This window comes from Pinus tabuliformis, chromosome 6 (assembly GCF_031772625.1).
Source record: "Pinus tabuliformis cultivar Carrire ecotype Pingquan chromosome 6, CPIR1, whole genome shotgun sequence".
Classification (NCBI taxonomy): domain Eukaryota; kingdom Viridiplantae; phylum Streptophyta; class Pinopsida; order Pinales; family Pinaceae; genus Pinus; species Pinus tabuliformis.
The window spans coordinates 776,361,212-776,388,403 of NC_142292.1; the positions used below are offsets into that span (position 1 = coordinate 776,361,212).

General features: G+C 39.1%; 1 protein-coding gene across 2 annotated transcripts in view; it reads right to left on the reverse strand.

The window, feature by feature from the left end:
- The window catches only part of EMB2729 (Alpha amylase family protein), a 421,581-nt gene that overhangs the window by 137,824 nt on the left and 256,565 nt on the right, over positions 1-27,192 (reverse strand). For both annotated transcript variants that reach the window (XM_089421556.1, XM_089421555.1), the window contains one exon: positions 14,893-14,973. In XM_089421556.1, the coding sequence (XP_089277682.1) occupies positions 14,893-14,973 (81 nt within the window). The remainder of the gene's footprint in view (positions 1-14,892; positions 14,974-27,192) is intronic.

Here is a 27,192-nt window from a genome sequence, read left to right on the forward strand (position 1 = left end):
TCTTCACATATTTCCCCAGGGGTTGATGCATCTAAAGAGAAAGTTAAAAGCATAATTTGGCCACACACAATAGGAAATGTACCATAAAATGCAAAAGATGGTCGGGACATACAAATTTAGCACATGGGTAAAAGCCAAACATGAGCTCTACCCCCTATCATCATGGCCATCACCTTAGTTCTTAGGAATGACCACCCGCATCATTAAGGAACCCATGATTGTCCCAACCCCTGGTAATCATTGCCATATCATATGCATCATGCTTTCATTCCGTGGAGCCTCGAGCAGTTATAAAAAAAGAAAAATCAATAAAAAGCAAAAGGCATATGAAGAAAGGTGGAATAACAAAGGTTGAGGTAACTCATGTACCACGATTGCTCCCTCCTACATACACACACCCATGTGTGGGTTTCCCTCATTATAGCTACCCTTGTACCATGGCATGTGGCTTGGAGACTTTCCCTGCGACACCATTCTATTCTATCACTATTTCACATCACACCTGCCATTTGATGAATGTACCATGGACCTGCCACTCCCTTAGAGGTTGAAACCACTCAATAGCATCCTTTATTAAGCTCCCTCTTGAACTTGGGGATATATGTACATTCTAAAGCCCATTATGGAAGGGCATGGAACTATGAAGTGTCCACTTGGTTCCCTGGCTTGTAAGCTCATTTACTCGATTGCACTAACGAAATTGTTGTACAGGAAGGTGAGGAGATGCATTGGATCTTATATAGGATTGCAGGTGGGTCTTCATCTTGGGGTTTGGCCTCCCTACACAGGATCCAATCCCTCCAAAGGGTCATGATGGCACTTGTAGGGTGACCATTGAGAGCCATGGGCCTCCTCCACAGTCAAGCATTGGTTGCCACGCCATGGGATCCTTCAGCACCACATTGGGCTTACTCGTGCCCCACTCATGCAGAGATGATGATGCACTTGGACCACATTGCCCAACCAGCCACATGATTGTACTAGACACTTGGCATTTGACCCAGGGCTCAGATGGGGTTTTGTCTCACCTAGGGAGACATGGGAGGGCTTGTATCATCATTTTAGCCCTCATGGATGGAGTATCGACATGTTGATTTAGTTGGAGACCCATGAGACCATTCATTGTGCCCCATAGCCACTTGGGAGCACCATAGATGTTTTTCTTGGAAACCAAGGGGCCAACCCCTTGGTCATCATTTTGAGAGCCCTCTTCAATTTGGCACATGGAGGATTTATATTGGCCTTCCAAAGACCTCTTTGCACCTTGATTCTATCATTTCAGCCCATTTTACCAATGTTTTAAAACTTTGACTCAGGTTCAAAACCGACCGAGGGTCGACTTCGACTCTGATTCCGACTCGGTATCGACTCGGCTGATTTGATTTCAATGACTCGATCGTTGTAAAAAATACATTAAATATTTGTTTTTTTTATGAAAAAACATAATTTTAAATATTTTCATTCATGTTTCCAAACACAAAGCATTAGAATATAGAGAGAAGACAACATATGATCAAAGTAGGCTCATGAATATATCCATTATATCAAAATGGCATCCAGTGCACTGTCCAATACATACATGATATAGAGATCAGAACAAAAACACATAACCAAGGAGGTTCTAAATGGCCTCTACAACAAAAGTAAGGCATCACTAGTCACTAGTCACTATTGGCCACTGCTAGAGAAGCCAACATCATCTGGCTCAAACTCTGAATCAGAGTCAAACAGGGAAACCCGTGCCTCCTCCTCCTCATCACGATCTCCAACTACGATTGTAAAAGTAATAGCACTAGCAGGCGCAATGAGGGGGTTGGGTAGCTTTTATAGGCTTGGGAAAGGTTAGATGCACAAGCAAAAAACCTAAAACCAAAAAATAACCAAGTTTGGAGTCCGCTTTCCCTCCAAATTCCATTATTGATCGAGTTTGACTGGTTCAGCCAGTTTAAGTCAGACTCGGCCGAGCCAGCCGATTTGTTACCGAATCGACTGAGTCAGTGACCGATTGGTTGGTTCGGTAACAAGCCAGCCTTTGAACCAGTCTTTGCACCGAGTTGACCCGGGCAGGGGTCCAGCTCGGTTGGCTCCGCTAGTCTGAATCTGTTTGGCCAGCTTTTAAAACAATTCTCTTGAGAGGCTTATTATTGTATTTTTGAACTAATTGGTGGGCTTGTCACCAATTAGGGTATTATTTTTCACATGAGAGTCATTTTAGGGGTTTGTTAGTCAAATTAGACCACAATTCGAATTGCTAGAGGCTCATATAAATACAAGTGAGGCCTCATTTGTAACTCATCGTCACCTGGGGATTTTCTGTTGATTTTTAATGTACCTTGGACAAGTGGTTTCCCATGGGTTAGTCTCTACCTAGGGAAAAGTGTCCAAAATAATTCTTTTCCTAATTGTGACTTTATAAGTGGTAGAGTCAATGTTAAATTATAAAGTGAAAGTGACTTTAGACATAAAGTACAATGTGGGTACTTTACTTAATGGGTGAATTAAAAAATAGAAAGTGAGAATTAAATGCACATTTATTCTCATCCCTTGATCTAAATGAATCTGAGCCATTAGATCTTAGGGTTGCCCAAAAGTCATTTAGGGAAACAAAAGGGGGAAAAGAAAAGAGAGACTGCATTCATTCTCTATCAGCAGATTGGAGAAAGGAGGTTGAGAGCTAGAGAAAAGTTCTGAAGGAGAAGTTTGTTGCAGTAAGTTGAAAGAGTGATTTCTAGGCAAAGCTAGGCAAGGAAATAAAGGCATAGAAGACAATAGAAGGTACGAACAACATTTAATGTTGTGAGCTGCATGTCGTTCGAGAGAGTTTTTGAAAAAAATCCATATAATCCATACAACATTACAGAAATCCATACATTATGTACAGTCGTATCCATACAATACATATTTTCAGCTTCAAGTGGGCACGGAAATCGAGGAAAAGTGGGTACGGTTTTCAAGGAGCTTTGCGCTAAAGAGATAAGTTGTATTTTGTTGTTTTGTTTTGTCTATAAATGTATTTTTCCTAAACTTGAAAGATAAATAAATTTGAAAAGCTCTCTAATAGGTTTTCCCTGGAGAAGATTGAAGGAGTTTTGCCTGGGTCTAAGTTGACCAAAAATCTGTGTGTATTTTTATGTGTGTTACTGGTCTGGTTATGTCCATATTTATTTTCAGCGTATGTTGACAGTCCCATGTGTTTTAATTTGAAAATTTCATTTCCAGAATTCTATATGTTGAATGTAGGTTTATGGGAAAGGGCATTTAACTGAATGGGAGTGATAAGGTGAAATTAAAATCGGGTTGGGATTGCAGGAAACTTTTCTTTTAGTCATCAAATTTCAACATGGTATCAGAAGTACAGGCTGAAAATTACAGTTTGAACAGCAGACAATAGTTTGGGACAGAAAACAGTGGTTTGGACAACAAACTGTATTTTTGGACTACTAAAAGATATTTTGGGACAGCAAGGTGAAATTTCACACAAACTGAACTTTTGGGACAGCAATGTGCGCTGGAAAGCTCATTTCTCCATTCCTTGATTTTGTAAATTTTGGACAGCAGTCATGGCCATGTTCTTAAGGATAGGGGATAGACTGGATGGGATATCCAACTATGCCTTTTGCAAGGACAGAATTCAGACAGTGTTTGAGGAGGCAACAATTTGGGACATAGCGTGGCAAGTGGTTGTACCTCCTACTGCTACAGATGAACTTGCCAAATTCACAAAAAATAATGCAAAGGCAGAAAGAATTTGATGGACGGTCTGAAGGATCATGTGATTCCTCAAGTGAGAGGAAACACATATGCATATCATATGTGGATAGCTTTAACCACTCTTTATCAGAGTACCAATGAGAGCAGGAAGATGGTACTCAAAGAACAATTGAAGAACGTCAGGATGACAAAGGCTGAAAGTGTAGTTCATTATCTTGGCTGGGTCAAACAGGTACGTGATGATTTCACTGCTATTGATGAGGCAGTTTCACCCACAGAGTTAGTCAGGATAGCTATAGCGGGACTTCCTAAATCTTGGGAGGTCTTTGGAGATGTTGTTACCTCTAGGGAGAATCTTCCCAATTGGGACAGATTTTGGGATGATTGTGTGCAGCATGAGAAATGGAAGACTGGCAGTGGTGGGGTGAAGATAGCAGATGAGGAGGATGTAGCCTTAACAGCTAGGGGGAAGAACAAAGCGAAGGCCAAGAAAGGGGCCTCATCAAATGGGGCTAAGGGAGAGGAGAAGAAGAAGAAGAAAGATACGGATATGTCCAAAGTCAAATGTTGGGCATGTCAAAATATGGGACACTATGTTGCTATGTGTCCTAGAGGAGAAGGGGTTTGACATCATTTTCTCATGAGGGCAGGTATTGATGCATCCCAAGGAAGCTTCCATCACTTCGGCCAAAGTGACTGGAGTCCGCTCTGGGAAACTATACAAGTTTAGTTTTCAGTTGGCAAGAGCATTGGTGAGTAACACCTCTAGTAACACTCACACTAGTACCACCAGCAGTACAGACTTGTTTGAGTTATGGCAACGAAGGATGGTGCATATGCATCATGGAGCTTTGAGAGTATTGGGGGAGATCACTACTGGAGTTCCTTATTTTAGTGTCGAGCATTATGAGGTTTGCAGAGGGTGTGCTTTGGGTAAGTACACCAAGATACCATTCCCAACGAGCAACAGCAAATCTACAGGTATACTAGACTTCATTCATACTGATGTTAGTGGTCATATGTCTCATGTGTCTTTGGGTGGTTATGAGCATTATGGTATATTCATTGATGACTACTCTAGGAGCACTTGGATATACTTCCTGAAGACCAAGGGTGAGGTCTTCAATCACTTTAAAGATTTCAAAGCTTTTGTGGAAAAGCAGAGAGGTAGGAAGATTCGGGTCTTGAGGTCAAACAATGGTGGTGAGTACAAAGATGGTGGGTTTTCTGACTTTTGTGCACAGGAGGGCATTAGGAGAGAGTTCATGGTTCCTAACAACCCCCAGCAGAATGGGGTGTCTGAAAGGAAGAACAGAGCTATTGTTGGGGCAGTTAGAGCAATGATTCATGATCAGGGGTTGCCTTTGTTTTTGTGGGCTGAGGCATTCAATATTGTTGTTTATCTTCAAAACAGGAGTCCTCACAGAGTATTGGGGAATATGACTCTGGAGAAGGCTTTCACTAGAGAGAAGCCTCATGTGGGACGTCTTCGTATCTTTGGATGTCTCACATATTCTTATATTCCCAAGGAGCATAGGACGAATCTAGAACCCATGGAAAAGAAGGGTATATTTATGGGTTATAACAAGACTTCGAAAGCCTATCAGATCTTCATTCCTTCTAAACAGAGAATGGTGATTAGGAGGGATGTGATGTTCGAGGAGGATAGGGCCTATCAAAGATCATGGGAGTATGATGAGAAAGAGTCACAGACTTTCCTCAGCAGGGAGGTCAGGTACAGGGAGTAGGACCTTGAGGTTCTGGATCGACTGGTACAGGAGGTACTTCAGTGTCAGTGACATCTAGGGCACCAATGGCGAGTTCACCGAGCACTTCTTTAGGGAGTCTTCTGGTACAAAGTTCACATGGCACTTCAGCTGACACAAGCATAAGTGCCAGTACAAGTTCTTCGAGGACAGGTGTTGGTACAGGCACTCCAGGGCAGTTGGCAAACCTTCAAGTTCACCAGACTAGGGGGCAGAGGATGAGGTTCTCTATGGGGAAGCTTCTTTAGGGAAGAGGAGGACCAAGTGGCTTCAAGGCACCTTGAAGGAAGCGGAGTTTGTTGGTCCTCTGAAGAGGGTGAACAGGGAGTGTGCCACCTGAGTGGTTTTGCAGTTATGTAGCCAAGGCTACCAACATTGTTGACTCTGAGACTACTAGCTATGAGAAGGCTGCCAGCCAGGAGGTATTGAGAGAGGCTATGGTGGAGGAGTATGCCTCTATCATTATTAATAATGTCTGGGAAGTGGTGCCTAGGCCTGAGGACAAGTCAGTTGTGACTTCTAGGTGGCTCTACAAGATCAAGTATGCTGCGGATGACAGCATTGAGAAGTTCAAGGCGAGGTTTGTGCCTAGAGGGTTCTCACAGATAGAGGGAGTTGACTATGATGAGACCTTCGCTCTCGTAGCTCAGTACACTTCTATCCGGTCCCTTATTTCTATTGCTGCATAAATGGGTTGGCAAATCCATCAGATGGATGTGAAGACCGCAGAGGAGGTGTACATTGAGCAGCCATAGGGCTTTGAGGTACTTGGGCGGGAGACCCATGTATGTCGGTTAATGCGAGCACTATACAAACTTAAACAAGCTTCGAGAGCTTGGTATTTGAGGATTGATAATTACTTGCAGCAGATGGGTTTCACGAAGAGTGATGCAGATCTAAACCTATACTACATTGTTGTAGGGGATGATCCGCTCATTCTTGTGTTGTATGTTGATGACTTGTTCATTACTGGGCAAATAGACTGATTAGTGGTTGCAAGGAGGATCTTGTTTTGGAGTTCGAGATGAAGGACATTGAGCTCATGCATTACTTTTTGGAGCTTGACGTGTGGCAGGAGGAGGGGCATATCTTTCTGGGTAGGGGCAGTTTGTTGTGGATGTGTTGAGCATATTTCACATGGTAGACTATAGACCCATGTCTACACCTATGATCACCAACTAGAAGAAGCTTCATGCTTCAGATTCTAGTTTGGTGGATCCCACATTGTATAGGCAACTTATTGGGTCCTTGATGTATCTGGTCAACACTAGGCCAAATATATGCTTTGCAGCGAACACACTTAGCCAGTTCATGGTTGAACCCAGGAAGGTGCACTGAGTAGTTGGAAAGCACATTCTTCGTTGTGTGCAGGGGACTGTTGATTATGGTGTGGACTCTGAACTAGTGTTACTTGGGAGCGGGAGCGAAAGTGGGGAGCGGGAGCGACATTTTCAGAAGCTCCCGATTTGGGAGCAAATCCGGGAGCATTTTTTATATAATATATATAATTTTTATATTTTGATACATATATGTCAACAAAAACATGTAGAATAATGAATTAGATATAAAAAACATAAAAAAACATAGATTGAACCATATAACAACAATCATCTAGAAGTTATAATCTTCATCAACCTTGTCCACAAGTTAGTAACATAGTAGAATACAACATATTGAGTCTCATGATTCATCAATCTTAAAGTTTCAAGCTTTCAAAATTCAATATATAACATTTATCATCATTGATCACCAAAGTTGTACTTGTAAGCTAAGTGTAACAATTACAACAAATAATATCTAACATGAAATGAAATGTTATAAAATGAAATGAAATTAAACAACTTTCAACTTTCATGAAGCATCATATTCATAATTCATTACTAATGAGTTATAATTGCAAACTTCAAACTTAAATTGTCATATATTGTTTAAAAAAATATCATAATAAATATGAAAGAGTCAATAGTTATAAAAACTACTAGAAACTAGAAAAGACAAGTAAATCTATTATCTATTTCTTATGCTCGGGCCTCTTGCCACCACGAGAAATGTCTAATTTTTTAGTCTTGTTGGAAAATCAGGATCTTTGTCATTAATATTACCCTATAAGCATTAATATCCAAAGGTATCTTTGTCATTACCTTTGTATCTGTATAGGGATCTTTGTCATTAATATCACCCTCTAAGCATTAACATAAGATAGAAAAAGCATAGCATGTCAAGTCAAGATTTTGTTTGAGTGATGCGTACATTTTTAGGAGGGTCGTGATAGAGGAGTTTGACAACCAATGTCACTAACATCAAGGTACATAGAGGGATTGGTGCTCTTGATTAAATACATGTTTCATACCACAATACATGACAAAATTCAATGGAAACATTGCAATCCCCCAATCCTGAAATCCTGAAAAAATGATAAGTCTGCTAGATTTTAAATGAAACCTAAAATTCTACTTTCTCCATATGAAATCCAATGAGGCCGAAACCACTCTCAAACATCCTAAGTCATTTCATGGTAATGTTAAAAATTTAAGTAAAAGGATGAAAATGAAGATTAAGGAGAATGTCACTTTTACTTTAAGAATTTAACATTACCATGAATAGCATATCAATACTAGGGACATAGACTTGATCATTAAGTTGCCCCACTCAAAAATTATTTGTTTCTTTCAAAAAAAATTGCATTTCGAACATTACTACAAAAAAAATGCAAAAAAGGCAAAACACTCCCGAAAAGGCAGGGAGCGAAAAAAAATTTAGGGAGCACGCTCCCGACCCGCTCCTATGTCGCTCCCGCCCGGAGCGCGGATTGGGAGCGAAATCGGGGGGAGGCTCCCCCGCAACACTGGTCTGAAATATAGGCAGGGAGATGGAGTGAGGTTGGCAGGTTACACAGATTCAGATTGGACAAGTTGGGCTTCTGACAGGAAAAGCACTTCAGGTTGTTGCTTCGGATTGGGTTCGGCAGTTGTGTCGTGGTTCAATCTAAAGCAAAAGTCAATTGCTTTGAGCTCTTCTAAGGTTGAGTATATGGCTGCTAGTCAAGCTAGTTGTGAGGCCATTTGGCTTCACAAGTTGTTGTATGGCCTATTTGATCAGGGGTTGGGACCGAAGGTTATTCAATGTGATAATCAGAGTTACATTAAACTCACGGAGAATCCAGTGTTTCATGATAGGTCAAAACACATTGACATCAAATATCATTTCATCAAGGACGATGTTCAGAAGGGGGCAGTCAAGCTGGAGTATATATCAACAGATGAGCAGTTGGCCAATGTTCTCACGAAGTCCTTGCCAAGAGGCAAGCATGTCCATTTCAAGGACAAAATGGGTGTGGTGAGAAACACTTTCTTCGATAAGAGGGAGTGTTGATTTTTAATATACCTTGGACAAGTGGTTTCCCATAGGTCAGTCTCTACCTAGGGAAAAGTGTCCAAAATAATTTTTTTCCTAAGTGTGACTTTAAAAAATGAAAGTGACTTTATAAGTGGTAAAGTCAATGTTAAATTATAAAGTGAAAAGTGACTTTAGACATAAAGTACAATGTGGGTGCTTTATTTAATGGGTGAGTTAAAAACAGAAAGTGAGAATTAAATGCACATTTATTCTCATCCCTTGATCTAAATGAATCTAATCCATTAGATCTTAGGGTTGCCCAAAAGTCATTTAGGGAAACAAAAGGGGGAAAAGAAAAGAGAGACTGCATTCATTCTTCATGAGCAGATTGGAGAAAGGAAGCTGAGAGCTGGAGAAAAGTTATGAAGGAGAAATTTGTTGCAGCAAGCTGAAGGAGTGATTTCTGGGCAAAGATGGGCATGGAAATAAAGGCATATAAGACAGCAAAAGGTACAGTACGAATAGCATTGAATGTTGTGAGTTGCATGTCGTTCGAGAGAAGTTTTGAAAAAAAATCCGAAGAGTCTGTACAGCAGTACGGAAATTTGTACAGTGTGTATGGAGTCTATATAGTACAATCTGTATAGTCGTATCCATACATAACATATTTTCAGCTTCAAGTGGGCCCGGAAATCGAGGCAAAGTGGGCATGGTTTTCAAGAAGTTTTGGGCTGAAGAGATAAGTTGTATTTTGATGTTTTGTTTTGTTTGCAAATGTATTTTTCCTGAACTTGAAAGATAAATAAATTTGAAGAGCTCCCTCACAAGTTTTCCCGAAGATGATTGAAGGGGTTTTGCCTGGGTCTAAGTTGACCAAAAATCTGTGTGTATTTTTATGTGTGTTTTTGGTCTAGTTATGTCCATATTTATTTTCAGCGTGTGTTGACAGTCCCATGTGTTTTAATCTGAAAATTTCATTTCCAAAATTCTATATGTTGAATGTATGTTTATGGGAAAGAGCATTTAACTGAATGGGAGTAATAAGGTGAAATTAAAACAGGTTTGGGATTGTAGGAAACTTTTTTTTAGTCATCAAATTTCAACATTTTCGCTATCTCTTCTTGAGAATTTCGACCTGCAACTTGTGGAGTGAATTGGATGGAATAAATGCATTTTCAAAATTGGAAATCTTCAATATCTTTTCTTGGAGCTTCTTGTTGCAATGTTGTGGATAGATATATTATTCATTGTGTTGTAAGTGCCTTTTAATGTTATATTTCTAAAATAATGATTGTCTAATGCATGGAATTTCTTTCTTATGGTTATTATTGTGCCCTAATTTATGTGAAATTATTTTAGGCCTTGATGTTGTTGGAAAATTTTGCATGTGTTACTCATAAAGATGATGAATGAATGAATGTTCTTAGGGGATCATTTGCATGTGCATCCTTGAAAATCCATAATATTTGCTATTGAAGTATAAATGTCTAAAGTTGTCATGTCTCTGCATCCTACCTAGGGAGGTAACACCACTACATGCTCAAAGCCCCAAATTTGGAAGAGAAACCCATTAACGAAGTCTCATTTGTACCTTTGATTAACAAGCTTGGTCCACTTAGATGCACTAATGAATATTTGTACCTGATGGTGAAGAGACGCATTAGATCTTATACAAGATTGGCAGGTGGTTTCATCAGGGTTGAGCAACTTAACTAGGACCCAAACCCACCAAAAGATCATAATGACACTTGTAGGGGATGCGTTGAGAGCCATGGGTTTCCATCATGTGACGGAGCATTATCTCATGCCATGGGCAGCCTCAACACCTTCAACAGCTTGTTCCTTTCCCTACATTATATGCAAGATGATGCACTTGGACAAGAAGCGCCCCCAGTCGACTTAGCAGTATATACAGGGTTTGGCAGTTGATCCGAGCCTAGAGGAGGTTTGCCTTATCCTTGAGACATGGGAGTGTAGGCACCATCTTCAAACCCCTCATGTGGAGCATGCTATAGGCTTTTGTTTCATTAGGAGACCCATGAGACCACTACTTGTGCCCTAGAGCCACTTTGGAGCACCACATGATGATTTACTTAGAGATCAAGGGGCCATCCCCTTGTCTATCATTCATGGAGCCCTCACTCTCATCATGGCACCTTGAAGACTCAACGAAGCCCTCCTACGGCCCTTCTACATCATGATTTCAGCATTTCGGCTCACTTATGGTTGGCTTCTTCATCACTTCATTAGCTACTCGGTGGGCTTGTCACCAAGGACTTGTTATTTGCACATTATTTTATAATTGTCGGGGCTCATTAGGCTAAATCAAATAGGAGAGACTCATATAAATAGAGATGAGTCTCATTTGAGAGATCATCATCATCATCACATGGATTTCTCTCTTGTAAAAGAACTCGTACTTTTTCTTTGGATGCTATTGGAGTATCTTGGATGCATTATGATATTTGGAGCTGATTTTTTATCTTGTCTTCGAGCTACTACTTGAATATGGATGGATATATTGCATGATTATCTTGTAAGTTCTTTCGTTGATGAAATCTTTCTCTTGAAAATGTCTAATGTATGTATTTGTTGCAACTAATGTAAATGCTATTGCGCCCTAATTTTGTTGTAGAAGTGTTTTGGAGGCTATTTGGTTATCTCCTGCATATGTTACTCATGATATAACATGCAATGAATGTTCCTAGTGATGAAAAGTTTTTTTTTCATGAAACTACATATTCTAATTGTAGGTAATTGTTGAAGGTTGGTAGCTGGGGCATCAACTTGTGACCTCCTTGAGGACAAATTTGGCCAATCTAACGCATCTAGGACTCCATTTCCCAAAGGACTAGGCACTAACCCAAAAAGTTTAGTGATCAAATCTTGTTTACTCCATATTTTATCCTAATTTTGGTCCCCTAAAGGTAAGGCACAAATCTAGGGCTTGCAGCAAAATTTTAGGGAAGTGATTTTTGGGGAATCTGAGGGTCCCAACATCAAGCTCAGGGTTTAGGCTACCTATGCTCCAAGTTTTGTGGGCATCCGCCCGAGTTTCATCCATAAACACTATTGCCTAGTTGCTACTCTAAGAGGGAAAACCTAGGTCATTCTCTTTGACTTAGGTTGTATGAGCTTAGTACTCATTGGAATAAATCATAAGAAGCCCTTTTTTCTCCTTGCCTTGACCTTGGGAGTGCCTTGGAAGTATTTATTCCCATGATTATCCATAAAACCCTAGGTATAGCACAAGTCTTTCCTAAGTCTTTCAAAGAAAGCGAAGAGCCTTTTGTGTTGAAGAATCAAGGGCAATTAGGCGTAGTGTGATTCTGCTTGATTTGATAACAATTTGTGGAGTCTTTTTACATTTCTTGTTAGCTTAATCTTCTTCTTCTTATTAATGCATGTATGAGGACTTCATCAAACTGCTACCAAAAACATAAGAACAAGAACACAAGATGTTGGCTCTTTGCCAGGGCCAAAACCTCTCTTCTCTTGAGAGCAAAACCCTTTAGTAAGTTTCTCTTATTGAAGTTTCTTATTGATCAATGCCAAACCCTAGATCCTTGACAAAAATATCCTCCAAGCACAAGTCAAACCCTTTCAAGATTACTTCTTCTTGCAACACTTTGTCCTCCTCCTTCATTGTATACTCTAGAATGACCTTCGACCTTTTCTTCCTTCACTTGTGATGGATCCTTTCTAACTTAAGGAGATGATCTTGTTGCCTCCCAACTGAGCCTTCTTCTCTTTCACAAATATTGCAGACTTAGAGCAGCAGTAATGCAGCCCTAGTTCTTCGCACGTGTGAGGGAATACCCTCACAAGAATTATGTTAGACTTCTCCTTTTCCCTTCGCTTGCATAGCCTTCTTCCACGCTTGAGTGAGAAGCCTTATAGGCCTAATGATCTAGCCCAGCCAACGAGATTATAGTGGTGTTGTTTTGACCCCAGGTAGGGCTTCCTTTCTTCGCACGTGTGACTGTAACAACCCTTTAACACTTCGGTTTTTCTTCCTCAACACTTCGGTTTTTCTTCCTCCTTTCTTTTCAACACTAGAGGCTCCTTTTCTTTACTCTTTTCTACCCTTTCCTTGTCCCTTCACTTCGCAGATTTCAGAGGTACTTGCTTGACATTATGATGGAGTGGACAGCCTATATATATAGAGGACTGTCCCTCCTTTTAGGTTGACTTGTTGTTTGTAGGCCGACTTGCTATCTTTGCTTCGAATAGCTTCTTTGGAGGTGTCTTTCCTTTGGAGAAGACTTGACTTTGCTTGGAGGGTTATTCTTTGACTCTTATACAAACATATACATGGAGTAACATGCCCTTAAGGTCTTCAACATTTTCTTTTGACCATTTGACTCACCTATAGCACTTTAACATGTGCTAGACCTATTTCAATAAACAAGAAACTCATTGACATATATTATAAAAATAATATTTCTTTTCTTGAATAAATACAAATATCAAAAGTACATTTATGAAGACTAAACCTAGTTACATTTCCTTCAACATTTTGGAAGTGTCAAATCATCACATAGTGCTTCTTTGGGAGGTCCTACCTCATCTCATCTCTTAGAGTCTTGACCTTAGGAATACTTATTATCGTTATCATATTTGAAACCCTAGGTCTTGATCTCTTCATCTTCATAGGTCTTTCTTGGAGAACGTGTTAGCTTCCTTGAAGCATTGAGCCATTGTTGTGTCTCTCCTTGAATGGGCTTGGTGGAATCACTTCATACCTAAATCGTTGATTCATAGGTGATTCCCTATCTACCAGAACTCCTCCCATCAATGAAACTTCGTAAAGAGCAGGGGACCTTGACTGAGGTGATATTGGGTCATTGTCCCATTGTTGTCACTTGGTCTAGTAGTTGTCCCTTAGGTTTTTGTTCCCTAGGGCCTTGCTAGATTGTGTGGCAACAAGCATCTTTAAGCTAAACCTAGAAATGCAATCTATGTTGCAGGAAATGCTGCCCTTGGGTCTGTTTCAGCTAGGAAATGAAACAAAAAAGCGGAAACGAGTACTCTATGGCCTGGAAACGAGTTTTCGTACGGCTCGAAACGAGTTTCCAGACCATACAACAGAGTTTCCACTTCATATTGTGATTTTTCTTTTATTTTTTTGTGTTTTTTCAGTTCTAATTTTTTATTGGGCGAATAAAATATCTTGTGGATGCTTCTAGATGCCTCTCTCAAGTTATAAAAAGACTCTCGCCTCATTCCATCATCACACAACTGAGCAAGTCGTTTTTCTTGGAGACGGACGATTTTAGCAAAGGAGAAAAGAGAAAGAGAGCAGTGGTCTTTTGTCTTTATAGTTCTTACAGCCTCATAGTCTTTATTGTACTTGGAGCCTCATATATATAATAAAGGTTGGTTTTGAGATTTTGATATATAATAAAGGTTGATTTTGGATATTCCGATATTGCTATTTTCATCATGTGATCATTCATGAGTAAATGTGATGTAAATTTAATCATAATGTTTAAACTTTAAATGTAATAAATTATAATGTATCATGTACGCTTAATTGTTGCACATAACATTTCTTAAATGTCCTAAATTCTAATATATATATATATATATCGCATTTTCTTGTTTCCAAAATTTGGGGGGTCACGTTTCGTACCCGTGATTTCCTTGTTTCCAAAATTTGGGGGGGTCACGTTTCGTACCCGTGATTTCCTTGTTTCCAAAATTTGGGGGGTCACGTTTCGTACCCGTGCCCATTTCGGAAACTCATACCCGTTTCCCCATTCTATGCAACTTATAATACAATAGAATAATGATTAAAATAGGATTGACCATTGCCAAAAGTAAATCTAACACCATTCTCAATATTTTCAACAAGATATGTAAACTAATGTTCAGTCATACACAATCAGTTGTGGCGTTTGTCTTACATGAGATTTATAATCCAAAAAACTTGCATTATAATTTTAGTTATTGTAAGATTTTTCTCAACATTACTTATGTTTTTCATTGTTGTTAATTATTTCTATAAAGAAACAAATAAAGATTGCAGTGATGGAAGTACAATGCCATGTGTTTGGAAGCCAAAAATATGTCATACCTTAGCTGAATCATCTATCTGATGTATTCTCGCAGGACGTTTTTCTAGAATTCTTTCTTTCTCCTCCATCTTCATCATTGCCTGCATTACAACATCATATTTTGTAATATACCTTGAAAATCATGAAATTCCTAAATAAGTGGAATTATATTGAAATTTTATACTTCCTTTTCTACAAACCTAATTCATTCACTTGCATGTAGGAATATTAATTCTCCATATATCATTTCTATTGTCCCTCACATCGAGGGGAAACAAGAACAAAAGAAAATGAAGAAATCTGAGTTATAAACTTGGAATAAAGAAAACATTTAAAATTTCATTCCTTCAGGGACAAAACACATAGATGGTGGTCCAATTTGGACCAATTTAAACTACATAAAATAGTTGTGCCTTATTACTATATTGAATATGGACAGAAACTATCAGACATGGTGCAGAATTAAATGTCCCATGGAATTGGATGATAGCAAACCTTTTTTAAACCAATGTTACATTTATCGTTATCGGAAATTTATCATCGGGGGTCCAAAATTTAAATTATCAGCAAAATATCGGGGAAAATATCAAAAATTATCATGAAACTTAAAAAATACAAAAAAAAATCATTTTTTTCCAATTGTTCAACTTATAAGACATCAACATCAAACAAAAACATTGCTACATAAATATGAAAATAAAATCGATATATAAGATGTATAAGATGTCAAGTGATACATCAGATATCGATATTGAAATATGATATTTTTCTAAGTCATAAGATATAATAGAATGATACAAAATCATATCAAAATAATAAATGTATCTCATGAGATGAATCATGGCAATAAAAACAATGTATTTCCCCTTGTTTGCTTGATGGAAAATGGTCACATCATCCTCAACAATGTTATCAGAACTGGACCAAAAGATTGGTCAACCAAAAAATACATAAAATATTCAAATTTTGAAAAGAACATATAATTCATGTGCATCCATATGAATCCAAACTATTATACACAAATACGCAAAATTTCTCACGTATATGGCAAGGGTGCATATAACCAAAATTTTGACCAATTGCAATGCATCTTTGAATCAAAATAGATCAATAGAGATTGAGAGGCTCTAAATGTTCTTTGAAATCCTAGAAAATCATGCTATACATAACATCCAAAGTCATTGCCTATAGTTGGCATTATGATGCATGTGTTGTCCTTAATGACAACCGATTTGTAGCAAAACAAGTATATGGTAACTAAATGAATCTACAGGATAGATCAGAGATGACAAAATGATGGAACAAAATAATGGTCAAAGGTTTGATAAAATGAGATTGTTAGTGTGTGTTGTCCTTGATAAGAGTTGTTCTTTGATGAATGAACTAATTGATAAAAGTATAAACAAGATGTGACAGAATGCATGGCAGTTGTGTTTACAGATGTGACAAAATGCAGGGCAGTTCAAAGGAATCAATTCAGAAGTAATGTACAATGACAAATCACATTATAACAGGTCTATTCAGAGGTAACAGAGTAATGGTACAGAAGAACAGGATGATGGAACAAAGGACTACAGATCAGAATCAAGCAATTGAGGAAAAAGAATGTTTTCAGGTATGTTAAGTTGTATACGCGGGTTCACCTAGTCCAAGTAGCGTATACAAGCGGGTTCACTATACAAAAAGAGCGTATATGTATGCACGCACTTTCACAAGAGGAAAAGCGTGTATGGGATGGAAAATTAAGGTAAATTAAAGTTAAAGAATACCAAGGGTCCATACCATGGTATTAGCCCACAATATTGAGCGGAATAACAGTTACTTGATCCCGTCTAAGAATACCACAGGTTCTAAGTGTTGTTTTGGTCCAAGGTATTGAGAAAGGCTAAAACTATATAAGGAGGAGAATATCAAAGGGCTAAGTGCACAAGTAATGAATATCTTATGAAGTGTTAGATCAAAAGCAAATATGCATGTTATGGGTTTCTAATGCTTTGCTTGATTTGGACTAAGTATGCACCTGAGTGTTTGATGATGGATGAGATCTAATGATGGATCAAGATCATAATGACTTATCATTATGTCATCTGATAATGGATAGGCTAGATCTGAATACTAACAAATGTTTTGTCCTTAAATGTTATGATATGGGTATATCTGAAGTCTGGAATAGTTGCGAAGTTATAAGTTTTTATTTGCAGATTTATACGTTGGTTCGCCTTGGTGAAGGTGCGTATACACGTTGGTTCGGCAAGTAGCGTATGTAGAAGAAAAGCTTGTAGTTCAAGATGACCGATCTATCTGATCAGTGGTGTTGTTTTACTATTGTTTGTCAATAATGTCTTCATTAGATCTGAAAATAAAATTGATTGTATAAGGAGATTGAGTCTAGTTGATTGATTGATTGAGTAAGAAGGGTGATCTTTGCTACTATCTATTTTCTGTAATTTGACAGCATATCTTTAAAATACTCTGGTTGGTACAGCTTTGATTCAGAAGTTTTTATGACTCAGTATCCTTGGAGGTATATGCAGGTTTGGTTAAAGGAAGTAGTGTATACATGCAGGTTGGCTTCACTAAAGTAGCGTATACATTCTGACACATGAATTTTGAGATTACAGTTGGTTCTGGTTGTTGATGCAGTATTTTGGGTTCATATCTTTGTTTTGGTTACAGTGATCTGACTATTCCAGTTGATTGGTTGTATTTTGATTAGGTATCAGTTGACTGGGTTTTGAATGAATGGTTGATTCAGTTGTACTAGAGGTTCAGTGATTGTTTGATTCAGTTGTGTCATAGGTTCAGTGATTATTTCAATGATTGGTTGATTCAAAAAGTGATGATTGGGTTTCAGTTATATCAGAGATTGATGATTGAGTTTCAGTGATTGGTTGATGCAAATTGTATTAGATAGTTGTATTATGGTGGTGATTGATTTTGAACTTCAATGTTACTGATGGGTCCAAAATGAAAATTTGATGAAACGTGGCCTACATATTGTGTTGTTGTATACCAGGAGTATCCAGTATGAAAATTTATGAAACGTCGTCCATGGAGGATACTGAGGGTTTATTAAAATTGGCAACTAGGGCCAAACTCGATGTGGGTCATCTTATTTATGGCAACTGATATTTTTCTTGGATCCCTCTCATCGAGAGGTGTAGGATTGATCTAAAGATCATCCGATTCCGATAAGTATTCATGGAGATATGAATTTATTTGTGTTATGGGACAATTCGTCAAGGTCAACCAGCGACCAAATAATCCCCACATGTGCTCAATGTTTTACTATAAAAGGAGGTGACTTGATAGTCATTTGAACACACACTTCACTCTTGATTTCTCTCCACTTGTTTTGGGTTTTAGTGGAAGATAAGTCTAAGAGGAGGAAGCCCTAGACGCAAGAGGAAAGGAGACTAAGGGAGCTGCCCTAGGGGAGATGCCCTAGCCCTAGACACTATCTAAAGAGACCTAGATGCAGGCACTATGGACGCAGTCATGAAGGATGATTATCATTGAAGAGAGGCACCTACACTGCCCTAAAGGAGGCTCTCCTATGAAGCCCTAGAAGAGGCCTTATCACAGATAAGGAGACGTCCTAATTGCAGTCAGGAAGGAGAAACCTTATCACAGTCATAGAGACCTTAACGCAGTCATAAAAGAAGACCTTAATGTTGTCTTGAAGGAGAAGCTTTAACGTTGTGAAGGAGGCTTCCATAACGTTGTATGAAGAGGCCTAAACGCAGGTCTAATGCTGTTGTTCTAGAGTGCCTTAGACGCAATCATGGGAAGATAAAATCACAGTCATACACTATCCTAAATGAGGCTATTCATCACAGCAAGGACAAGCTTAAATACACAACCTTAGGAAGACTCTATACACTGTCCAATGAAGGTCTAAATGAGCCCTAGCCGCAGTTAATAAGTAGAGATCAACTTACAACTAGCCGCAGTCCTAATGAGAGGATTCTAGTCTCACCCTAACTGTTGGTTATGAAGAAATTTGGTTGCAATCCTTATGGGGTTGATTTGTTGATTGTGGGATAACATTATGACTACAATAGTGTGCCCTAACAAACAGGGTTGGAGCAGCATGGACTGCCAATGTGTGAGAGTAGCCTAACCTGTCCATGATGAAGGTTGCCCAATCTATTGTTTGAATGTCACCCAATGCAACAAATTGAAAATCCTCTAAACAGCATGATGATGCAGTTCAAGAAGGTACAGCAGTATGAGATGTGAAAGCATTGTGATAAGATGCAGCATGATGTGGAATGTTGTTGCATAATGATGGGCATCGTGATGAAGTGAAGTGTAGCATGTTGTGTGCAGTACTTGCAAAGTACAGTACAATGATAATAAATGCTACAATGAGATGCAACATGATGGGCACAGTGAGGTACAGTATGATGTAGCTTAATGAGTCAATGACAGTGGTGCAGAGTGATGATATTGTGCAGTATACATTGAGCACAGTGATGGGTACAGTCATGACTAGTGAAGCATGATGAGATGCAGCATAGTGATGATGGGTGCAACATGGTGCAGCATGATGATGAGGTGCAACACAACAATAGGTGCAACATGGTGATGGAGTCACCTTGAAGAATCAGTTGAAGCAGCATGTCTTCAACTAAGTTCAGCTACTTCATGTATCATCTTCTTAGAGATGATCTATGCTCTTATATAGATAAGTGAAAGTGTTCACTTATGTTGTATATGTACTCTCTCTCTCTCTCTCTCTCTCTCTCTCTCTCTCTCTCTCTGTTGAACTATTGAAGAACAGATAAGAAGAATTGATCAAGGGTTTCCCCACAATGGGGTTTGTCCCTGGCTAGTGCCACTTCTTATGTCCTCTTGTCTTGGCTTGTCTTCTGCGATTTATGTTTATGTTCTATCTGCAATTTACTATTATGTTGATGTGATTGCTAATCTGGAAAAGCTATTGAGCTAACTGTGAAAATTGAAATAAATTGCTTTAAGCATAGAACACACCTAAAATTAACAAGGTTGGAGCCTTCAGTGAGGAAGTCGAAGCTTCCTGCCAATAGTGGTTGGTGATTAGATCAGGGGGTTGGAGCACCATTCCAGTAGTAGCTGGAGAACGAGTGAAGGTGGTAGTCCAGCGCCTACATACTGGTAAACATATCAGCCAATACAAGAGTCAGGGGGTTGTAGCTCCCTTCCAGTGGAAGCTGGAGAACAAGAAAAGGTTGTAGCCTTCTGCAGGTGAGTGTCTGCGTACTAGTATGAGTCTGCACCAGTACAAGATTGTAAACAGATTATTCTTTATATTATAAAGAAGACAGATGCAACAGCAGCAGGTGGTTTTTCTCTCGCATTGGGTTTCCACCTTAAATCTTGATGTTCATGTGTGATGGTTTATTCTGTTATTACTGCACATGGTTACTGTTTAATGTTTAATAAAGTATTGATGCACTGATTAAAGATCAACATATGATGACTTAACTAAATCATAAGTTCGATGGATATACGTTGGTTGCCTTAAGAACAGTTGTGTGCACACGCGAGTTTCCTTCACTGAAGTAGCATATATAAATCTGATTAAGAAATGGAAAAAGTTATTGATTTGTAAACACTGATTCACCCCCCCTCTCAGTATTATTCCCAACATATATTAGGATCCTACTCATCAAGATCACCAACTAAACATTAAAATAAGATGGAAAAAGATTAACATCCTAATCAATGATTTTGCTTGAGTGAAATGTACATTTTTATTAGCGTCATGAAGGAGTAGCTCAACAATCAATGTCGCCAACATAGAGGTACATAGAGGGCTCAATGAGCTTGATTAAATGTTAGTTCAATGCCCTCATATATTCTAGAATCCAATAGAAACATTGCAATCCTGTCAATCTGAAATCCTAAAAAATGTTAAGCCCGTTGGACTTTGAGCAGGATCTAAAATTCTACTCTCCATATGAAATCCAACGAGGTTGGAACCACTCTCAAACATCCTAAGTCAATTAATGGTAATGTTAAAAATTTAAGCAAAAGAATACATCCTTTTACTTTAAGAATTTAATATTACCATTAACTACTAGGGTATGTATCTCATGAGATGAATCTTGGGAAATGAAAACAATAGATTTTCCCTTGTTTGCTTGATGGAAATAGGCAGAGTATCGTCACAGCTCAATCCCTTAACACTCGTTTTAAAAAATTAGGGTTAAAAGAAAACAAATTGGTAATAATTTGAAATTGACAGAGACAGGGCAATAATTTCGAATTGATCGTGATAATTACTTAAATTATCGTGATAGATTAAATTCTCGCGATAAATTCAAAACAAGGAAATTATTGCAATAACTTGTGACAATAATGTCAGCGAGGGGCAGTTTGGTGATAATATTGCGATAAATCCAATATTATTGCGATATGTGCAACATTGCTTTAAACAAAATGATGCGTGCAACATTGAAAAGGAGAAAGCAAGATATATATCCAACTAGTAAAAGGAAGGAAGCAATATGTATGATTTACCTAATATAGATGAGTATAGAGTGTTTCCAAATTCTTTTCTTCAATTATTTTGAATCTAAAAGTAAAAGGCCTAGAAAACAGGGCATTAACTTTAAAAGGAAAATTTGTAAGGGCAATAGTGGGCAGTGATGAAGGAATTAACATCGACACTATTACCCCTCATAGTATATGACAATCTGTTAGCATGTCCCAGATGCACTTAGTAGGCATTTCTTGATGACAAAAGTGATTTAATTTTCAGGTGCAACTGAGGGTTATTATATGTGTTGAAATATGTAACTAGGTTCAGCCTTCATAATAACAGATGTAATGATGATTTTATGTATTTAATGAAAAGAGAAAAATTAATTTATTATTGTGAGTCTTGACGCATGGGTTTCATGCTCAAAAGAATTTATTTTTTTAGGTCAAAGCACCCATTGAATGCTTCTAGGTTTGTTATAAAGTCACTAAGTCATTGTCATGTATCACTGACCCTTTTGGGCATGTCACATATTGTAAAGAAAATTATTTGAGTCAAATTAGAGTCAAAAGACCCTCCAAGACCAAGTCAATCATGCAAGCATCGAGTCAGCCTAATGGAGCAACAAGTCAGCCTAAGGATATGTCAAGTCAGCCCAATAGGAGGCTCAAGGAAGCCTATATATAGGGCACTCAACCTCATTTGGAGAACACACTCACACTCACACAAGTTCGATCATAAAAAAGAAACGAAGTGCGTAGAAGAGGTCGAAGGAAGAAGAAGTCGAAGTTTGGGTTTTTTTTTTAGGCTACTTCTCTCCACACATGTGAAGGAACTAGGGCACATACTGTTGTTGTAAATCCGAGTTGCAGAAGTGAAGGAGTTGGTCTGAAAGTCGAGTTCTCTAAGAGAGAATCTACCTAAGTAGAGAAGCGTAGTTGCAGTTGAAGCCGCAGTAGAAGTTGCAGTAAAAGTTCCAGTCAAAGTTGCAGTTTTTGGGCAAGTCGAAGGTGCAACTGCAGGATAGGTCAAAGTTGTTGGAAAGCGGAGCTACTCAAAGAAGGAGCATTGACTTGGTCTTGGAAGGGTTATTGGTCAAGGATCTAGGTCTTGGAATTCGTCAATTGAAGATTCCATAAGAAGAAGAATTCGTTGGGTTTTCCTCTCAAGCTTGGAGAGGTTTTGGCCCTGCCTGATCGCCTACATCTTGTGTCCTTTGTCTCATTGTTCTTTATGGTTTGGTAGTTGTTTGATGAAGAAATAACACATACTAATAATTAAATACAAGAAGAACCTAATTAAGATAAGTAAAAAGTCCTCACAAGAAATTATCATTATAAGAGAAATCATCCAATATATTTGCCCTAGATTTCTTAACATGGTATCAAAGGTAAGGTAACAAGTCAAGGAAGGGCGGCTCAATAAAGGGCACTCAAGGATCAAATTTTGAGAAAAGTATCAAGGACATCAAAGCATCAAAAAGATTCCCTCATCTCTAAGGCATTTCAAGGACAAGGATCACATCATCATCTCAAAGAAAGTCAAAACCCTAGTCCAATCAAAGGAGCATTCTTGGGATCTGCACTCAATCCTCACCTCAAAGACCCTATCTCTACTCAAGAAAGGAAGGACATGGATTTGAAGCATCTTGAAGACTACTCATCTAAAGGTAGCTAGATCAAAGGCATCGTCATCATCAAAGATATCAAGGCAATCTCCCTCTCTTTGAAGCAAAGGATTTCATCTCAAAACAAAATACTTATCCTTGAAGAAGATCATCCAAGAAGCATCAAGACATCATCAAGAAGTCATCAATCATAATCAACAAAGGGATCAGGTTGAAGAGTTCATCTTCACTTGACAAGTAAGTATCTTTATTTCTATAATAAATCCAGTAAAATACTTCATTTTGCAAGGAGAACAACAAGTTTGTTGGGTCATTGTTAAAATTGGCAATTAGGGCCAAACTCCATGTGGATCATATTATTTATGGAAGCTGATATTTTTATTGGATCCCTCTTATTGAGAGGTGTAGGATTGATCTAAAGATCATCCGATTCCGATAAGTATTTATGAAGTTATGAATTTATTTATGTTATGGACAAATTGTTAAGTCGGCCAGCAACTTATGTAGGCTCAGAAGCCCAACAGTCATGTCTATTCAACCTCTACGTTTTAGTATAAATAGAAGAGGACTTCAAGTCATTTCTACAGACACTTGGATTTCTTCCTCTCTCTACTTGTATTTGGGTTTTAGTAGGAGGATAGATCCTAAGGAATAGCTGGAAAAGCCGGAAAAGTTGGAATTGTCGGAAAAGCCAAAAAAGTCGGAACTGCCGAAAAATCCGGAACTGCCGAAAAATCCAGAAAAGCCGGAACTGTCGGAAAATCCAGAAAAGTCGGAACTGTCGGAAAAGCCAGAAAAGTCGGCACTGTCAGAAAAGCCGGAAAAGCTGGAGTTGCCGGAAAAGTCGGAAAAGCCGGAACTGCCGGAATAGCTAAAAAAGCAGGAAAATCCAGAACTTCCGGAACTGTCGGAAAAGCCAGAACAGTCGGAAAAGCCGGAATAGCCAGAAAAGCTGGAAAAGCTGGAACTGCCGAAAAATCCAGAAAAGCCGGAACTGCCATAACTGCTGGAAAAGCCGAAATAGCCGAAAAAGCTGGAACTGACAGAAAAGCCGGAAAAGCCGGAAATGCCAGAACTATCGAAACTGTCGGAAAAGCAAGAACTGTCGGAACTGCCTGAAACGTCGAAACTACCAGGAACTGTCGAAACAGCCGGAGCATCTATCTCCGAAGGAAGGTAGCATGATGTATGAGATCATGGGCAGCATAATAAGCAACATGATGATATGAGCATGGGCAGCATAATGATGCATGATGATATGAGCATGGGCAGCATAATGATGAATGAGATCATGAGCATGGGCAGCATAATGATGAATGAGATCATGAGCATGGGCAATTTGATGATGAATAATACCATGGAAGATGTAGCATGATCAGCAGCGTGAAGATGAAAGCAGCTCAGTCATCAAGGTTCAACACATGTGACAGTACAACAAGGTGTCACACGGTAATGTGCAGCAAATAGACGAGATGCAACACTATGATAGGTGAACAAGTCACCTTAGAGAATCAGTTGAAGCAATATGTCTTCAACTGATCTCATGCAGATATCAAAAGTCAAAGTATTGACTTCTATTGTAAATGTACTATCTCTCTCACTTTCTCTGCTGAAATTTGAAGAACATAAAAGAAGAATTGATCAAGGGTTTCCCCACATTGTGGGGTTTGTCCCTTGCTAGTGCCACATCTTGTGTCCTCTTGTCTTGGCTTGTCTTCTGCGATTTATATTTATGTTCTATCTGCAGTTTACCTTAATGCTGATGTGATTGCTAATCTGGAAAATTGAAATAAATTGCTCTAGCATAGAACATACCTAAAATTAACATGGTATCAGAACTAAGGTGAAGACAATGCCCAAGCAAGAGTGAAAGAGCAATCACCAAAGACAATAGGGACAAGACAAAAGGATCAATGAGTTCCACATCTCTCTTCTAAGTTCGCTAAGGGTGAAGTGGAAGTAGATAATATTATTAGAATGGCACAGCGGAAGATCACTTCATCGGGAAGTTCAGATCTAAGGGTGGAAGGAAAGGCAGATGCCTTGATTGCAATAAGTTTGGCCATCATGCAAAGGAGTGCCCAAATAGCGAAGACACATCTCTTCATGAAGATAACAATCTTTCAAGGGACATTTTCAATGATCAGAGGAATGATAAGTAATCCTGGTCATGAAGGAAATGGTCAACTCTTCAAAGAAATCAAGGAACCCCAAAATCACTTTTATGTACCTAATCGCAAGAAGAACCTGGTGTCCATCTCAAAAATGGAAGTCAAAGGTTTCAGGGTGGCACTCATCAATGGAAAGGTATGTGTTTGGAAATAGAATTTTCAAAGATGTTTTTGAGTTCAGGGTTGTATCAAATTGCAGGAAGTCCACTGGGGACCATGTCCATTGTCACGTAGCACGAAGGTCTATGAGTTAGATGGTGACAGGGATGCTTGAATTCAAAAGGAGCATGAAAGTACTTGTCTGAGATGTACCGAAGGAAAATCTTACAAGGGGACCATTCCCCTCATGTCGCAGGTCCACAAGTGTGGAACAACCCGAGCAATTTGAGATTGATAATCAGGAATCTCACATATGTAGGTGGAAGAAAGCCCTCTATGGCTTGAAGCAAAACACTCCGAGCATAGTAAGAAAGGGTCGATCGGTGTCTGATAAAGCAGAGATTCACTACGAGTGAAACGGATCCAAAGCATCCGAAGGTTGTGGATGATAGACCTCTCATACCAGCACCTTATGAGGATGACCTATGTAGACCCTCTCACTTGCAAAAGTAAGAGGGATTTGGATTCCGGATGTGAAATGATAAACTACAAGCCTGTGACTACCTCGAGGAAGTTATACGATAATGATGTCGGACCAGGCTTGGGAAAGTTCTTGGTGAACTTCCATTTGAACATATGTTTTGTAGTTAGCATGGGGAGCTCATATTTGGTTGAGCCTCACTGGATTGGTGCCAAGAATCTTCTGAGATGTCTTCAAGGCACAATCTCTCATGGATTGAGATACACTGTCGGAAATATGAAACTGCATGATTATTCGAATGTTGATTGGGCAGGCAGTGTGGAGGATCACTGGAGCACTTCTTAGTGTTGTTTCTCTTTGGATTCTGCTTTGATATCATGGATTAGCAAGAAGCAGAAGTCGGTTGTTATAAGCACCGCTGAGACTAGATACATAACTACGAGTATAATCTCGTATGAAGTTTCCTATTTGTGGAAACTCTTCAGTGAGTACACATGATGAATATCACTATGATTCTCTGTGACAACCAGAGGTGGAATTCGATTATTGAGGAATCTCGTATTCAATGATTGCTCTAGCAAATAGACATCAGATACTGCCTTATCTAGGATATGGTAAGTCAATGAGGAAGGAGTCTCCATCGCACTAAGATGATGTACAGGTCACTACACTTTGTCAGAGCCCAGGGGAAAGATCAAATTTGTGTTTTTCCCGAACGACTTGGATTCGTCGAGAGACCCTTGTAAAAGGGTCCTGCATGTCGCATACATTGAGCTCCGGGAGCTCTGGGGGCTTGCAGTTCTTACTGGAGCAATATACGACCACAGGGTGACTCACCCTCCCCTGGTGGTGCACATTGGGACAGGATGATTCGCTCTCCTATGGACAAGATGATTCGCTCTCTTGTGGGACAAGATGATTCGCTCTCTTGTGGGACGGGATGATTTGCTCTCCTATGGACAGGATGATTCGCTCTCCTGTGAACAAGATGATTCGCTCTCTTGTGGGACAAGATGATTCGCTCTCTTGTGGGACAGGATGATTCGCTCTCCTGTGTAGCAGGATGATTAATTCTCCTGTGAGGTCTGGATGATGTGTTCTCCATGACAATTGTGTAGCAGGATGATTAATTCTCTTGTGAGGTCTGGATGATGTGTTCTCCATGACGATTGTGTAGCGAGATGATTAGTTCTCCTGTGAGGTCCGGATGATGTGTTCTCCATGACAATTGTGTAGCAGGATGATTAGTTCTCCTATGAGGCCTGGATGATGTGTTCTCCATGGCGATTGTGTAGCAGGATGATTAGTTCTTCTGTTAGGATAGGATTGATTAAGTTCTCTTGTCGAGGCATCCTACCCATGCAGTCTGGGACACATGGGAAGTACCTCTCATCTAATAAATGAGCAGGGAAATGAGGATAGGGACCATAGTAGTACCGATGGATGCATCGTTGTATCTACCATACTCCCTAT